Source organism: Carya illinoinensis, chromosome 11, assembly GCF_018687715.1.
Source record: "Carya illinoinensis cultivar Pawnee chromosome 11, C.illinoinensisPawnee_v1, whole genome shotgun sequence".
NCBI lineage: Eukaryota > Viridiplantae > Streptophyta > Magnoliopsida > Fagales > Juglandaceae > Carya > Carya illinoinensis.
In genome coordinates this window covers 26,117,284-26,135,975 of record NC_056762.1, presented here as the reverse complement: position 1 = coordinate 26,135,975, position 18,692 = coordinate 26,117,284, and the positions used below count along the sequence as shown (strand labels likewise).

The window sequence follows — 18,692 nt, the reverse complement described above, 5'->3', positions numbered from 1 at the left end:
AGGTTGAAGGAAGTTTCTTAAACCCACTTTTATAATATTTATATATATATATATTCACTCCACTGATATGATTGGCTGGATTAATTTTTTTTTAATACACAACCAATCATATCACTGGAGTACACAAAAGAATTCACAAAAATAACTACACATAGAATTTTTCATATATTAATATCCTATTTTTATTGTTTTCTTGCTCTTTTTGTTGTGGTAGGAGACTGGAAGAGACCAACAAACAAGGGAACTGTAAAGATACTGACAAAAGCATGCGTCATATCTTGGGGCTTAGAAAAAATAACCCCAAGACTTCACCCCTTTTTTTGATGCATAGGTCCCATGTCTTTAAATGTTAGACCTTTCTTATTGTTGTGTGTGAAAGAATATGAGAAGCTCCCAGACCTCTGTTATAAGCTGTGTCTCCCACATTTTCTCTTACTACTCCCCAAAGCTCCCTTTCTTCCTCATGGAAGAGACTAGAGGAGCTTTAGATTCCAAGTCTCAAACAACCTCTACATCTTCCTCCTCAAACTTTTCCTCCCATTCGTCTAATTCATTCCCTTCTCAAGCAAATATTGCAGCAGAATTCACTGTTCAAAACAGTTCCAAGAGAGTTCGAGAAGCAAAAGATGGTGATGAAAATAAGAAAAGGGTAAAGACTAGGGATGATGGGAAGCACCCAACATACAGGGGAGTGAGAATACGTCAATGGGGAAAATGGGTATCAGAAATCAGGGAACCAAGGAAGAAATCAAGGATTTGGCTAGGGACATTTTCTACACCAGAAATGGCGGCTCGAGCTCATGATGTAGCTGCTCTTACAATCAAAGGCCAGTCAGCTTTTCTCAATTTCCCTGAGCTGGCTCAAGAGCTACCCCGACCGGCTAGCTCATCTCCCAAGGATATCCAAGCTGCTGCAGCCAAAGCAGCAGCCATGAACTTCCCCAAAAGCCATGAAACTGCTGAAGCAGAGCTGAGCCAATCCATGTTGTTGACTGATCCCTACTCTCCATGTTCAACCATGGCTTCCCAGGACACCCGAGACTCCTCAACTTCACCTTCAATCGATATTAAAGACGACGCCTTTTTCGACCTTCCCGATCTCTTTCTCGATGTGCGTAATCAAATCAATGCGTTTTGTTACCCATCAACATGGCAGCTGACTGGAACTGATCCTGTGGACACCTGTCTCCGGATCGAGGAGCCATTTCTTTGGGGTTGCTATTAGAGAGCAATCAGCAGACACGCCCATCAATGCTTGAAATTGTCCGACCTTTGAGAATTTCGGTCAATGTTGGTGTTGCTGATGCTTCGAATTTGGGAAAATGGCAAGAGTAAACAAGTTTCAAGTATATATGAATCTTCAGGTTGGTTTGGTGTATTGCTATCTAAAGTCATGGGTTTGAGTACTCTACAAATTTGAAAGTTGCGGTTGCACTTGATCTCTGTTGATCGAGTTGCATCTTTCAACAGACAAAGAATCTTAACCCCCATCTCCCTTTCATCCCAATAAATGGCCGTTGTAAATATGTGATGTAAATGAAAGTTCAAGTCCAGCAATAATGGTATATATGGTTCAAAACTCCTGCGTTTGTATGTGTTTGTATATATTCAAGTTTCTTTTTTGAGAAAGAAATGGGGCGGCCGGGGGGACTATTATTGGTTCCAATGCATTCGTCTCTAAATTTAGCCACTTTTGTTATATTTAGAAACCAAAATCTTAAGCAACTGAACGAAAATGCTTCATTTGGGGGGATTACATCATCACACACACACATATATAGCTCTCTTTCTGCCCATTTTAATAAAATTTTAGCATTTAAAGCCTACATATAGTATATTTTCTTTTTGCCTTTTCTTTTTTCTTAGGGGGGGTTTAACAATGAAGCACTTGAGAAAGAATCCATTTTATATTCCTATATATGTTCAGTACTCATACCAACATCAGTTTTTGGATTTGAGACGTGGCTGATCATCCAAGTTGCCAGTGATCAATTAACTTGGGCATGCAAACCCTTAAAATTACAAATTTGCCTGCATTTAGATCATCTTGATCAATATCTCCTGTGTTTTTCTCTTTAATTTCCTCAATATTTTTCTAAGCATCATTTTAATTGAACATATATATATATATATATATATATAAAATAAAATAAAATATTTTGAAATTTGTCGAAATGGGTAGATACAATGATCACATGCAATATGTATATGTGCAATAAATTTGACAGCGCTAGATATCAAAGTTTGTGGGTCATATGCTGTTGACTCCAAAAAAGACGTTGTTTGGGAATGTGAGAGTGACACATTTTAATTATATATTACGTTTAATGCACTGTAAATTATTATTATTATTATTATTATTACTATTATTATTATTATTCTAATGATCACTCGGTAATTTTGATGGCGTTAACTTGCTTCTAGACCGATCGAGCCAATTAGCTTGTACATGCATATCATCATGCATGTCATGTGTCGGATAAAATTATTCAAACGTTGTAATTCATGACTAATAAGTAGTATTATATATATTTATATATATATATATATATATTTCAATCACTCCTGGCCGGCTAGCTGTTTAAGAGACAATCCCTTTAATCAATTTAACTACTCCAAATTTGACATCACTTGCAAATATGTCATGCATGTAGACCCCGGCTTCCATATATATAAGAATCTCATCAAATGAAAATAGCGATCGAGTTACTAATTTCTCTATAAAATGAGGTAACTTAAGTAACTCTATATAATTACTCTGATGATTGAATTTCTCTTAATTCGTTAATAAATTAAGAGACGGACTAATTAATTAACTATAATGTCTCTGATTATCGGATTCTAAAAAACTTTTAGTGACTATCTGTTATTCTTGTTATTACAAAAAAAAAAATGAATATTTATAATAAATTATTTGCGATTAAAATGATTATTTGTGACAATAATAGATTAATTTTGACAGAAAGTATTTCTTTTAATCAGAAATACTTGAAAATAATTAAACAATTTTCTTATAATGATATCCGACGACCATTAAAAAATAGTCCATTCGCTAAACTATTAACTGAGCATTCAATTAACACGTGCGACAGATTTGGGCTAGGAATATATATAACAGGGACGTGACGGAGCATCCAATGTTCATACAATTTATGAGTACTCACACTATATATATAGAGCGTCGTTCAGTGGTTATTGATTAGGGTTTCTAGAGAATTCGGGCTCGACGTTACACTTGAGAATTACCTGAATATATAATAATGAAATGCTCTGTGAAAAATAGTGAAATTATTTGACTTAAAATATTTTATTGAGTTTTGAAAATAAATGAGAAAAAAATTGAATAAAAATATTATAAAGTTAAAACATTATTTGAATATAATTTTTTAAATTTGAAAAAATTATTTAGATTTTTGTGTTTTATTTTGAAGTTTATAAAAATTGTAATGATTAGATGAAAAAGTTAAAAATTTAAAATTGAAAAGTATTTTTTGTTTAAGTAATATTCGGAAAGAATTAATTATGAGAAATTTTAAGAAATTTTTATCTCATTTCATTTACCAAACATACCCTTATTATTAATCATCTTTGATCATACCCTTAAAAAAAATCTAAGATTCACTTGAAAAATAAAATGTACAGAGCCGGTAGCTAGGTAGATTACTCTAAAATTAATTACTGTGCAGTAAAGAAACATTGATAATGCAAGCAGATATGGTTCCATCGTCACCAAAAAGCTTTAATTCATACATAAGATGTGGCCAAGTATGATAAGTGAGAATTAATGGGTTGGTAACTAAGAATGATTGATTTAGTTGAAATTTGCATGCACAGTAGAAAGTCACTCACTCAGTACTGATCATGCACTACTCCGACAAAAGGGAAATATCATCATCAATGATGACTAATAAGCACTCACAATATTATTGCTTGGCTCCTTACATGACTTGCTGCGTACACGTTGCAACATGCTTTGGTCCTATAGTTTTTTTTTTTTTTTTTTTTTTAATACAACTTTATTTAATATATGCAATTACGTCACTACAAGAAAAAAAAAAATGTAACGAATTATTTATTATGAGAATGATTATTTATAATAAAAATAAATCCATTTTAATAAAAAAATTATCTTTACAAAAAAATAACTGATCAAATTAAGGAAATTTTCTGTAGTGTGTGGCCTAATGAGGAAAACAGTTTATATAATACTGAAAGGTTTAATTTAATTGAAGGGATTTTTTGGGTTGATCGATATTTATGGTGACAAGACAAATAATGGCCCGCATAAAGATTAAAAAAAAAGGAGTGACGGAGAAGAGACAAAGGAGACTAGCCATGTGTCTTTCTTTTGAGTTGGACACGATATGTTGCGCTGTAATGGTAGCTAGCTTTTTATCCAAATTATTAAGATACTTAGATGCTTTTCATGCATATCTTCTCTGATCTTTAATTTGTATTATATTCCATCTCCTCTCAAAAAGAGCTAGATTCCAGCTTGATGAAGATCTAATTATATTCATTACAAAAAGACCTTGACCAGAATTTATATATATATATATATATATATATATGTATTTATTATATTATATTTGTGAACTTATCATATAATGTCACGTTATAAGATGAAGAGAGGATGGTAAAAGTTAAGAAGATGAATAGATTTTTTCTATATATATAAATTTTAAAATGTACAAGATTTGCATATTAGTGTTTAAAAAAATAAAATTTATTATTAAAAAAATAATCTTTTTATATAGATATTAAATTTATTTATTTTTTTTAAATGTGTAAGATTTATACACTTTAATATTACAAATATATATATATATATATATATATATATGTATGTATGTTTATGATTACGAAGGCATCAAAGGTAACGACTAACAAGTCAATTTCCTCTATACGTGGCTTTAGTGATGGCAATTATTTTATAAAAAAAAATATATATTACTTATAAGTAAAGTCGCGTACTAAGATTAATTTTTTTATATTAAAAATTTAAATTAATATTATTTTTAATAAAATTTACTTTTTGATCAATCACATTATGTTGATACACATATTAATTTACAGTTTTTCTTGTAATTAGATTTTTCTAAAAACAATTATACTCATTAATGTCATTATTCATGCACCATATATTATGCACAATTTTTTTTATATATTTTTTATTAAATATTCAGTATATGAATGATGAATAAAAAAATTGAATTAATTTGATAATAATAAAGTAAATAAAGTAAATAATAATAATAATAATAATAATAATAATGTGAATTGCGTGAAGTTGGTACTGTCGTTGTACTAAAAAATTGGCTCTCACTGTTACATAACTCTTTTATGTATAGGACGGTGCTACTCTGCCGCCCAGAGTGCACCGCTCCTTTTGACCGCAAAGCAATTTTTTTTTTTTTTTTTAATTTTTCTTTTCAGATTTTTTTAATATATTTAAACATTTTAAAAAAATATAAATATATTTAAAATTACTTCTTTAATTATTAAGTAAAAAAATAATATATAAAAAAAAAATTTTGTGACCAGCGGTCACTTTGAAGGAGCACGAGGAAGGGACATCTTAACATTTTCCTTTATGTATATGGGTACTGTCCTCGCTACTGTCATTGTGTACTTAAAAATTGGCTCTTACTGACACTGAGCATATATCTCGTGGCATATTTTCTGCCCCTATTTTCTATTCTTACTGACACTTAGCCACGAGCAAAGGTGCATTCCATCGTGCACTCGCCGGATTCTTATACGGCAGTTTACTGGGCGCTCGTATATATTAATAAGAAAAATCTATTTGTCATTCTCACACTTTACACATTATATTTATTTTAATTTTTTTTTATAATAAATATGTAATATGTAGATGATAAATAAAATTATTTAATTAGTTTAATAAGAATAAAATAAAATAAAAAATAAAAAAAAATAAAAAATAATATTTTAATATATAAAATATGTGATATAGGATGATGTGTAGCATTTCTAATATTAATACCAATGGATTCAGCCACAAAAATAAAAATTATATAAAAATAAATTTATATATTAATATAATTTTATAGGATGTGTCAAATTTATTTTAAATTAAGAATAATTTTATAATTTTATATATCATATTAAATTGTACAATTTTCAATATTAATTGATTGTGTACTGCTTCGGTCCTACACGAGTACGTAGTTTTAACAGGAATTATATAAAAGCGACGCAGCTAGCTGGCTGGCTGGCTATCCTATCGTGTACGTAAAGTGTAAAATTACGTAAAGTTTAGTTATTTGCTGTTAAAAAGTAAGCAAAGTTGGTACTTTTTCCCCTGTAAATACGGACAGCGCACATGAAATAGTACTGAGCAGTAGTACTGCTGCTCAGCCAAAATGTAGAGACAAAATAAATATTTGTGCATAAGTAAAAGCAATTAAAATCACAAGTGGATGGGAGTTTTGCTTGATATTTTCTTTGTCAAGGTCTCATCTCAAATTATAATCACTCTTTTCTTATCTTTTCTTTCTTCTTCTTCTTCTTCACTATTTCGCTTTCCTTCCACCCTTTCCCTTTTTAACGCGTGCTGATGCAATTGACAGAGACAGAGACCCTCATGTAACGTGTGTTGGTTTTGGCTAGCTGGCACAATCAGCATGATTTTGTATATGATATTTAAGCCATTTTTTACACTAGTCATTTTTTGCTATATATATATATATAGTTAGTTGATCATTAGAAACACTAAAAAGTTACTAATTTTATATTATTTATTAAAATTAGAATCTTAATTGGATATATAATGCTTTTGTTTATAAGTTTAATTTAAATCATGTAAATAATGTTAACATAACAATAATACAAATGGGAATTAAGTCACCGCGCGCGTAGTACTTGTGGCGTTGTTTTTTAAATTTAAGACTAATTATTATTTAATACGATAGTAGATAATTAAATAGTTGATGATGTGACTTTATAATAATAATATATATGTAATAAATATTATTTAATACCTAAGCCCACCTCATGATCTGTGACTAATGATTAATTTCTTTTCTTTTCTTTTTTTTTTCTCAAGTTTATCATGTATTCGAGGGAGAAGTGGAGGTGGAGCCACATGGGCAATGATGAACGAATGAAACGATTAACAACAAATGTATATTATTGATAAAGTACTACACGTGATGCATGCTCGCGTAAGGTAAGAACGTCATTAGTTAGTATAAACTATAAAGTCTCGTATAGATCTATATCATCTGATTTTAACACATTTAATTATTATAATTTTTTTAAAATTTTTATATAATAAATAATTTAATTTTTTCAAAATTTAAAATTAAAATACCATTTAAAATTATATTCTAATAATATTTTATTTAACTTTTAATTTTTAACATATCTCATATTATTTGTGTGTAATTTAATCACTGATCACAGAGAGAGATATGGGGCATTCAACTTTATTTTCATCATGTACTGACTGATCGTTGGCCGAAGGTACTGGATTACTAAAGCTTAATTAGTTGGATTAAAGCAACAATATTTCACAGAGACAAGTACTCATGCGTCACCCACCCATGTTGCAACGTGTTAGAAAACGATTCCTTGATCAGAAAATGAAGAATATGTGTAATTTATATAGTGAATTGAGATGAGATGAGATGAGATAAATATATATGAAATTTAAAAATTAAATAAAATATTTTTATAATATTATTATTATTTCAAATTTAAAAAAATTAAATTAATTATTATATTTTAGATAAAAATTTTAATAATAAAATAAAATAAGATGATTCTTATATCTAAACATGCCCCGTCACTCGCGTGCTTAAAAACAGTGTGTTTAAATTACTAAGCTATATATATGGTCAATTAACAATAGTACCTGTGAGACTTTCATACGTGGAATATTGTTACCTTTATCAGAAAAAGAGAATAAATCTAGACTGTTCTTCATCTCCAGCAAAAGCAAGACATTGCATTAACAAAGGCAAAGAAAGATTTAAAAGAAGGGAGTTTTTTATTTAGAAAAAGGGGCAAAAGACTCCTTAAAGAAGGCCCTACAAGCCTAGACTTGGAACACAAGCCAGAATCCTACATTATTGCTGCAGGTCACTTCAAAGTCCAAAATGGGGCTCTGTACGCTCTCCCGATGGAGTGAATTAAAAGGTACGGATCCATTGTAATTTTGTTTCCAGTCAATGCTATATATATATAAGCTATTTAGCAAATTAATTAATAGACCGATTTAATTATATATTTGTGCATCCCAATATTTTCATTTATATTCTAATTCAACAATATTATATTATCTATTACAAATATTGGACATATCACTATCTATCAAGTATTGTTAAAATTATTATCAAAGTAATATTATTTTTCATCTTAATAATTTTATTTTCTCTTATGAAACTGATTGACGTGACACATTCAAGCTACAAAATCTAAATTTAAACGGTTGAATCTCACATTTAGATAGAGTGAAAATCAAACTTTTTAGAGGATTTCCATCCGATTTTACATTCTCATCCTTATAATTTAACTCAAATACTCATTTCCTTAAATTTATCCCTAAAATTTGTTTATCTTCTAAAAATCTCATACATCTCATTTCTCATCCCTATTTCTATTCTTTTAAAAAATATTTCTCTATTATTTTTTTATTATTTTTTTTCTCTTCCATTTACAATCTTAACTACTAACTCTTTTGTTTTATTATCTTTTTTTTTCAAATATCACTTTTTACTAAATATTTATTGGAGATTTTGACTATCCAATACAGTATTTTTTTTTAAATTGAAATTCGTATTATAAAAATAATTTTTTTATTAATTAGTGTATTTTCTAAAGTAATGACAAATTTAATTAGAAGAGTACTCAATATCTCTAATGAAAAACCGAAAGTCACGTATTGATTATAAAATTTTTTAATTGGATGAAAGAGTAATATTTCAGCAACTGAAAACCAATCTTAGATTACCAAAGATTCAAAATCATAAATCTTTTCTGGCCAACCAAACAATACATGTGAGCTAGATAATCATCACAGGAAAAAAGTATACATTTTCGCAGCAACCAAATAATAGAGGAAGGAAAATATGACAGAAACATCATGGATGATTTTCGGGGTTCCCAAACAATCATAGAAGGAAAAATAGGGTAGCAAACATTTTCTGAACTTCGCACCAACCAAAGAGGGGTACCATTCATCAAAACGCAAGCCAAACCTCATCTCATTTCACAGCAACTAAACGGGTTACTCAAGAAAATATGACACCAAACCGCAACACATTTTCACAGCAACCAAACGGGTTGCTCCGGAAAAAATCAAAGGAAACCTCCTGTCTATTTTCACAGCAACCAAACTGGTAACTCAGGAAAAAAGAAATCCAAATCGAACAGAAATTTTCACAGCAACCAAACGGATAACTCAGGAAAATAGCCACAAGAAAACCCTAAAAATTTTCACACCAACCAAACATTGGTTCCAAAGCATTAGATGTTTCATCATCAAGAAACACGTAAGAAATTAACAGGGGTGAAAAAATGAAAAAGATGTACCGATTTCCTAGCAACCAAGCACATCATAAATAAATTTTCAAAAATCCTAAAACAGATCCCAAATGCCCTTCAAACGACAATCAGATTTGCACATATCAAACATAAAAAAGAAAGAGGATTCGCACCGAGAGAGGATCGGTCAGCAAGAGAGGCGATTATTGGAGCACCAACAGTCGAGAGGGATGAATGCGGGACAGGAAAAAGGGAACAAGATTTGGGGATGCATAGTAGGTCTCCAAAGATGGAGAATTTATGTTCACCCCGTAAACCTCAACCGCATTATAGGAAACCGGATGGAATGAGAATTTTATCAAAAATCCTAAAAATCACTGCAAAATATAGGAAAAATGAAGAGATATAGAACGGGTTGGGATGCTATTATATGTGTTTATGTATATATGTACGTATGTATTACTCGTACAACTTAAAAATAATATTAATACAAGTATAATCTTTTAAATAATTATTTTTTATAATCCTTTATATAACCATATTTTAAAATGAAATATTTTTATAAAATAATATTAATCTTTGAAATTATTTTATAAAAATATATTTTATTTAAAATATCATTTTTCAAAATTGGAAGGTCCACGGTCTTTAATACTGTATGTGTCAAAGAACTCTCAAGTTATTTTTTGTCGTTTTAGGCTACTTTTAAAATATAGAAACAGTTAGCTCATCTGAATTGAATTTAAATTTAAAATTATTTTAATATTTAAATATATAATTTTTAAATTATTAAATATTACTCAACTCAAAACTTTTAGATTCATAATATTTTTCAGCTTAAAATCTCTTTATAATTATCATCATTTAACTCGATAGCTACTTTTTATCTTCCTCTCTTTCTTATCTTTGCCCCTTAACCCTTCACCTACCATTAATTAAGAGTAGATATCCAAACCTCATCAGCTGCGAAGTGAATTAAATGATCTGGGTATTGCACAGAGTAATATTGGATCTTCTAATCCCAGCCCTTTGATTGTGACCAAATATGAAGATTCCGCCATGATAAGATTGTTACAAGATCAGGATCATGCAACATAGAGAAGCATAAAAATAAGGAAATGAATGATCGAAGTAGCTGTAACATCTGTGTCCGTATGTATATGTAAAGTGACCCAAAATATTAAAATAATGTCAATATTGTCAAGCTAGCCACAAACTAATGGTCCTATCCTACCTATTCAATTCATGATTCCTGCATAATGTTTCCAACATTGTCACATCGACTCCAAAAATAGAACGACAATATTGCTCTGTGTCTGTATCGTCTGCATATGGACCACAGATTGTATGGTAGATATATATCCTAGCTACTTGCCTGTTTGATTTTAGGATGATATATTCCGATCCTTTAGAATCTTTCATTTTTTTATTTTTTAATATTTGGATCTTAAATAATTATATAGTTGCATATATAATGCGTATCGATCGTATAATATCTATTCATTCCTCTGCAATCGTTACAGTTCTATCCTCGAGTAAATAGTATTGTATTCCTACATGTCCCTCTTCTATCCATATTCTCTCTTTATTTACATTTAAGGAAACTTTTGCAAGAAAACGAGCTACAATATTACATTCTCTATATGTGTGTATATCCTTCCAAGTTGATCTGCTCCTTAATATATCTTTAACATCTTCAACCGACCCTGCAATTTCTAACGAGGCGCAAGGTTATTGACCGCCTTTGCTACATTCAATGCATCCCTTTCAAAAACTACCTCTATCAAGTTTAGATCTGCACATACCTGCATAGCACACCATAATGTCTATAATTCAGCTACTAGAGGACCATTCACATTCCTCTTCTGAGAACACAGTGACACTATAACTTCCCCTTGCTCATCTATTATCACTACACCAATTTCCATCCTTCCTTCTTTTAAATTTTGTGCAGCATCCTAGTTTACTTTAACCTGACCTGCTGCAGGAGCTCTCCATTGACATAGATCTCTTTCCACGGTTCCAACAGCTTGGTTCCCTTCTTTATGTTGTTGAGCTTGTTGAAATTCAAGTAAACTGGTAGCAGCTTGCCTAAATATCACATCAGGCCCTTCGAATTTATTTTAAAAAATAAAGAGGTTTCGCCTTAACCAGATCCTCCTCAACACTACTACCTTAGCTCCAGATCTTCTTTCTTCAACTTTTCACACCAATTTGCCCATAACTCCTGCATATCCCTCTCAATAGATGCCCATTTCTGCACAGGACTTGCATCATCTACCCATACATCCATAGCTCCACCACAACTCCATAAAGCATGTGAAATGATTTCCTTTTGTATCTTGCATATTGGACAGTAATGATCTTTGACAACCTTTCTGCAAGCCAAATTCAACTTTGTAGGTAAACAATTACTCAATGCTTTCCAGAGAAACATCTTCACTACTTCAAATATTTAGTTTCCACAATTTCTTCCAAATATTTGTACCACCTTTCGTTATCTCCCCATTTTCTCTACTTTTCATGCTCATCTCCAAGTGGTATGCACTTTTAACATTAAATTGGCCATTTTTTGTAGGGGCCCATATTAACTTGTCTGGTTGACCTGAGGAACTACTTGGTAAACTGCAAACCAGCCTTGCCTCCTCTTCATTCAATATACCCTGTACCATCTCCTCTTTCCATGTCTTAGTAGCCTCATCAATGAGATCTTTTATCTTAGCACCAGCAGCTAAAGAGTTTTTGGGAGATGTTCCTCCCATCACCAACTCTCCACACTAATCCCTCCTTAAGCAAATCCAATGAGCCCTATAAACTTCACCACATTACTGATGGCCTGTAACCCAACTTTGAATCCAAGATTTTTCCTTGCCTGAAGTATTTAACTTTAAAGATCCTGGCAACCGTAGACTGGGGGTTAACCAACACTCTCCAGCATTGCTTAGCCAATAAAGCCTTATTAAAACTTTCAAGCTCTCGAAATCCCAAACCTCCTGATGTAAATTCGAGGAATTGGAATCGTTTGAACCCACAATCAATTTGAAAACTCACCCAAGAAAGAATTTTCTTTCAAGCCCATTTTGAATGTTGGGCTCTTGCTAGTTTCATCCTAATTGGATTGCACCAATCCTTGCATTGTTTCCTTGATCTTCTTGGCTCTTGATCTTGTAATTGATCCTTAAGACTTGGTCTACTTTGGGACCCATCACCTCCACCATTTTTTCCAACCCCCATCTTAGCCCAACTACTCCATTGGATTTTACTGTCATCTTTCTTATAGCCCCACCAGAACTTAAATCAATAACATATATTGAACGTCCTCGTCAATATTGATTTATGCTTTAAATAAATGATCTAGAACTTGATAAATTTTGCAAGTGCATTGTATAATTGAAAAGAGTAATGCTACTCTACTGCCTAGCGGTGACTGCTGAATGCACCCCATAGGCTAAATGTCACTTTTTAATTTTTTTAATTTTTCTTCTCCACATTTTTTAAACATATTTGAATATTTAAAAAAAATAAAAAAATACACCAATATACTAATATTCACTTTCTTAACCATTAATTAAATAAATAATAATAAAAATTAAAATACATGAGTGGTCAAAATGAGGGGACAAATTCATGGGACACTAATATTTTCCAATTGAAAATAATTAGCTACTGTATAATGTACACACTAAAACAGATTAGGTCTTCTGGAATGAAATTTTTTGTTCCAAAAAATAGGGTTTTTGTCCTAAAATGTCTTTTGGAACAAGAAAAAAAAAAGTGTTTCAAGGTCGTCCCAATATTAGTGTCCCAAAAGGTATTTTGGAATGAAAATATCAATTTTATCCCAAAAAATATATTTTGGAACTAAATTTTGCTAGAACGTTTGATCATGTTTGAACGAAAATGTTATTTTGGGTAGATTGAATTTTGGCCCAAAAATCCGTTCGAACACTAAAAATAATTGTTCGAATGGTATGCATGTTCGAACGTATTCCAGTTCATTCGACCAAATATCCTAGAAAGCCGTTCGAATCTTACAAAAACTATTCGAATGGTATGTATGTTCGAACGTATTCCAGTTCATTCGACCAAATAGACATGAGCAAACATTCAAACAAACAAATTGATGATCGAATGTGTAATGAACAGAAAAGTGAGTAGCCAGTTAATGGCTCGCAATGTTTGTTGACTGTTCGAACTACAACATGTGATGTTCTAATGGTTGGCCGATTTATACATGTTCAAATGTTTGATGATCGTTTGAACGATTAGTATTTAGTTTTAATAAAAAAATTTAAAACTAAATAGATATTTATATTTCAAAAATACATTACAAATTGTTCAATATAAATAAAACTAATCTAATAAGTCCAAACTAAATAAATAAAATAGTAATAATACTAATAATGTCATTTGTACAGAATTTTATAAATCTTAAAATTTATGCAAAACACAAAAATCAAATGCTTGGAGGCCTAAATTGTTGCATAAGTGTATGCATTTGGAGTTGCATCTCTCTCCTAAACTCTTCTTGTTGTTCTTGGTGCTATTTTATGCGCATCTCCATGTCTACTTGTTTCGTCAATTGAGCCTCTAACTCACGCTGTTTTGCAGTCAATTCTTCGATTCTAGAATTCGCATTCTCTAATGCAATGATAGTAGTACTTGATGTTGATGAAGAGCCTGAAGGCTTGACACAGTGACCCAAACCCCTCAAATATCCTGAAAGTAGACCCAGAACTTGTGAAAAATTTCAATATCACTTGTTGAGGAATTCTGATCTAATGTAGCTTCAGTACGGACGGCAACCATTTTATCTTACACACAACATAAAAAATTAATATTGACACAAAAATTTAAATGTGTTTAATTAAAACAAAATATAATACTTACATAATTTTTACGAGCATTGGGATGAGTCCACTCTCTATTACGATTAGTATGTGATGCAGCATATAATTTTGTCAGATCATAATTGGTGTCTAACTCTTGCTACAAGAGATATTGTTAAGATATAAATTCAATATTAAACTTAGTACCTCCAAGAAACAAACTATTATTTATAAAAAATATAAAGAGTACAGTACCAATTTTAGAGAGAGGCGATGGAAAGATCTTGAGTCTGCATGATAATGAATTTTCAACTTCAATCTATTTGTTTTGTTTTAGAACTTCACTCCTACATAAAAGTTGTAAATATTATTAAGTGAAAATTATAAATAAGACACATAAATAATTCATTTGTTTACCTTATATGATGGATCCTTAAACATGTCGCAAAAGTTTTCCTAATTTGAAGGTCGGACATCCTAAAAAGGATTCTGGCGTGCATCTTCCTTATTCTCGTACTTCTTGTAATGCTCATGACACGACTTATACTTGCAGAATGCATTACACATTAGCTCATCGACAACCTTATAATCCTCTCTCTGACCAAAATTTAGTTCAAAGTCATCATTGAAAAAGTATATACACAAAGATATTATCATTTCAAATATTAAATAATATCAATATAAACTTATTATTTAAATATTATGTACCAAACAATGCTTCTTTATAAGCTCTTTCAAATCTTGTGGGATTTTATGCCATGAAATTGTAGCTAAAGGTGCATAACAACGTGTAAGAGCACTCACATGCGATGCAAGCCAAGCTGCTTGTTATCCCTCACCTCCAATATGTTTGTTAGGAATGTTAACTTTAATATCATATGCTTTACGATATTTCTCCAATATCACTCCACTAGTAGTGCCTCGTCTGTGACGAGATTATATTGTTACACGTGTAAAATAATATTTAGTTATTTGTCTTCTATCAATTATCAATTATCTAAATTGAAAAAAATGAGTATTAGCTATTTACCTTGTTCCATAGAGTTAGTCTCTAGTGGTGAGTTAGACAGAGAGCTAGGAACATATAGAGATGAGATGTGAATTTCATTCCTCTTTAGTGGCATAATTGTGAGATACTATGTAATGTGAACATAAATCGGTCAATCATCTGTATCAGCTTCATCTGTAGATTCACTCTCATCATCTATAGATACTTCAAATGACTCAACATTTTGCTCAACTGTTGCATCAACTATTTCAGCCTCAATATCTTCCCTATGTAATGGAATCATCTCATACTGGCTTAAATCCACAAATAAGTTAAAGGTGAGTTGACTCTCTTGGTATGCTTCTTGAGTAGAGGGATCATCTTCTTCTTCATCTTGTCCCTCCGCTTCAGGGATAACGTCATATATATTTTTTGGAGAAAACTTTTGTACTACTTGCCATTGATTTCCTAACTCGGGATCATCTAAGTAGAATACTTGAAATGCTTGGGAAGCCAAAATAAAAGGATCATCTTCGTACCATTTTTTTGATATATTAATACCTAGAAAATATTCATCTTGGTGTTTTCCCCTTTGAGGATTGCTTAAATCCCACCAATCACACTTAAATATATAAACCACAAACTCCCCCAAATATCTCATTCCAATTATATCCTTGATAACTCCATAGAAATCAACGTTGTCTCCGTCATGACTCCCTTCAACAAAGACACCACTATTTTGAGTTTTCCTATAGCGTTCTCGATCCATTGTGTGATAGCTACTTCCTTGTGAAATACATGCAGAATATGGACTAGCGCATCTTGAGGGGCCACACACCAGTCCGTATAGTTCTTCTGATATATCGTTCGGATTACTCACCTGTTTTTGTACAAATTACATATTAAATAAAGCATAAGCATTCAAAAATAAAAGATCCAATCTATTTTGTAATTTAGTGCAAACTCACATCTGTATTAATGTCATCACCCATTCTTCAAAACATTTCAAGAACTCCTGTTCATGTTTCTGGTCTATATCGTTTACTCCTAGTTCTTTGAGCATGTTAATATGATCATTGATATTAAGCATTACCAAAAAATTTATATTCATATAATTTCTGAGTGTTAGTTATAATATTAATTAACAAGTAATTTGAACTTACTTCAAGTGACTCTCTATCTCAAGGTAATTGTTTAGCACGTACCAATGAGCTTTCTCGAACTCTATTCCAAACAAATCATAACCAAACTGAGCACCAAGTGGACGTACTTGTTGGGAAAATACATAAAACCCGATCCATTGTCTTACTTGGTCAACATCAAAGTTTCTTGCCGGTGGATCAAACCTCATGTCAAAGTCGTGGAAATATTTGGAACAAAATATATGCCACTCATCATCAATATATATTTATGCAATTGATCATTCTGGGTGAGCCTTGTTACCCACTGTGTGTTTCAACTTTCCAAGAAACCATTAAATGGGATACATCCATCTATACTAGATTGGTCCTGCAAGTTGAGCCTCACGTGGCAAATGAACGGCTAAGTGAACCGTAATGTCGAAGAATGACGGTGGGTAAATACTCTCCAACTTACACAATATTATAGAAATTTCTCGTTCCATACAATCCAAAGCTTCTGCATTCAACATTTTAGCACATAAATCCTTAAAAAATACACCCAACTCAATTAACGCAACCCGTACATCTCTTGTCAAGAACCTATGGATACTAACAAGCAAGATACATTGTAAAAATACACGACAATCATGACTTTTTAATCTAGCAATTTTCTAGTCATTTGTTCTTACACACCTTGCTAGGTTTGAGGCATACATGTCCGGTAATTTAATTTTCATCAGCCACTCACAAAATGTAGCCCTTTCGTTTCTTAACAATGTATACCACCCAAGTAGCATGTAGATAGACGAACCACTTTGTTGCAAGTGTATTTGAGGCCTGATTCCCAACCATTTTAGATTTTTCCATGAGTTTATATTATCCTTATTTTGCTTTCAATTGACATCAATGTTCCTAACACAGACTTGAATATATTTTTCTCAATATGCATAACATCGAGACTATGCCGCAATTTTAACATTGACTAGTACAGGAGTGTTACGGACATGTCCCTCCACCACAAGTGCAACCATTCACTTGAAAATGTTAAGAAGACTCCGGCATGATATGTATGAGAACACTCCAGTACTTAAGTCAGTAAAGTGTATCATTCTGATAATTCAGAATTCAAAGATAGATCTTTTTTGGAGTTACCGGGAATATATAGAGGATTTCTGTTGGATTAGATCAACACTATATGAGATTACTTTCATGTGATGTTTATCTTGTATTGTGTTTATCGACTTAGATCATCTCTATGCAACCGAAATAATCACGTACATGCATAAGACTTGCTTCTTCCCAAATAAAGTGGAGTGTAGTGTGAAGATCCCTGTTGGGCTTGGGCTCATCAGTTCAAGCCTGGTTACGGAGGATTTTTATACTGGGCTTAAATACAAAATGAGCCCTCCAGCTACCCCACTAATTCCCTTCACTCCATGGTGTGGGTAATTTATGGTGACAATTTTTACAAAAACACTTTTATTATCATCATGTATATTTTTTTGGCGTGTATCTTGCTATGGGCCATTTTCCCTTCCAAGCCCTATTTTTAAACAGACCCTAGCCCATCTGTAAACCGCTAAATGCCCCGCTATTCTTTCACAATTTCAGAAATTGAAGAGTCCCTCATGATTAACTGCTGACATAGCATAGGTAAGGATTCCATGTGATAGTTACTTTTCTGTTCCAGTGTCAGGTCATGATGCCTACGGCTGGAGTTTCATATTTGCCCCTTTTAAATACTCATCTGCCAAATCTCTTCTATTCTTTCCCTTACTTACTTCCTTTCTCTATTCCATTCTTGGCGTTTACCCACCTCGTCTTAATCATTTCCTTGCCATTGTTCCTGTCAAACTTCCATGGCAGAATAAGGTGGCAGCTCTGCTGAACCTTCCCCAGTACCAAATGCTCTAGTCTTTGATGCGAACACCCTGAGACCGAAGCATTTCCCAGTGATTAGGGATGAATTCCGAATCCCTGATGATGCAGTGCTGGAGGTTCCTCTGTTTGGGTGTTGCGACTAAGAAGGGTTCACCGGCAAAGTCACCCTAACCACATCCCTTTTGTCTCGTGGGGTGAGACTTCCCTTCTGTCGTCCTTTTCGCGACATCCTAGATTTGCTTGGTTTGGAGCCTACTCAGCTCCATATCTTCGCACTAAGGGCTTTTCTTTGCTCCTGCATAGTTTTATGTATGGTGTTGGAGCCGCTCGGGGATATTTACTTCGACTTGACTCTGGATGAGT

General features: G+C 32.1%; 1 protein-coding gene across 1 annotated transcript; it reads left to right on the top strand.

Moving 5' to 3' along the window:
• Positions 1–356: 356 nt before the first annotated feature.
• On the top strand, positions 357–1,581 carry LOC122280586 (ethylene-responsive transcription factor ERF038-like). The gene has a single exon (XM_043091546.1). It carries the CDS (start codon positions 383–385, stop codon positions 1,223–1,225), a length of 843 nt encoding a protein of 280 aa, XP_042947480.1. The 5' UTR covers positions 357–382; the 3' UTR covers positions 1,226–1,581.
• Positions 1,582–18,692: the final 17,111 nt, after the last annotated feature.

Excerpts from the sequence above, each read along its gene's own strand:
- LOC122280586 (XM_043091546.1), top strand. The coding sequence starts at position 383 with ATGAGAAGCTCCCAGACCTCTGTTATAAGCTGTGTCTCCCACATTTTC.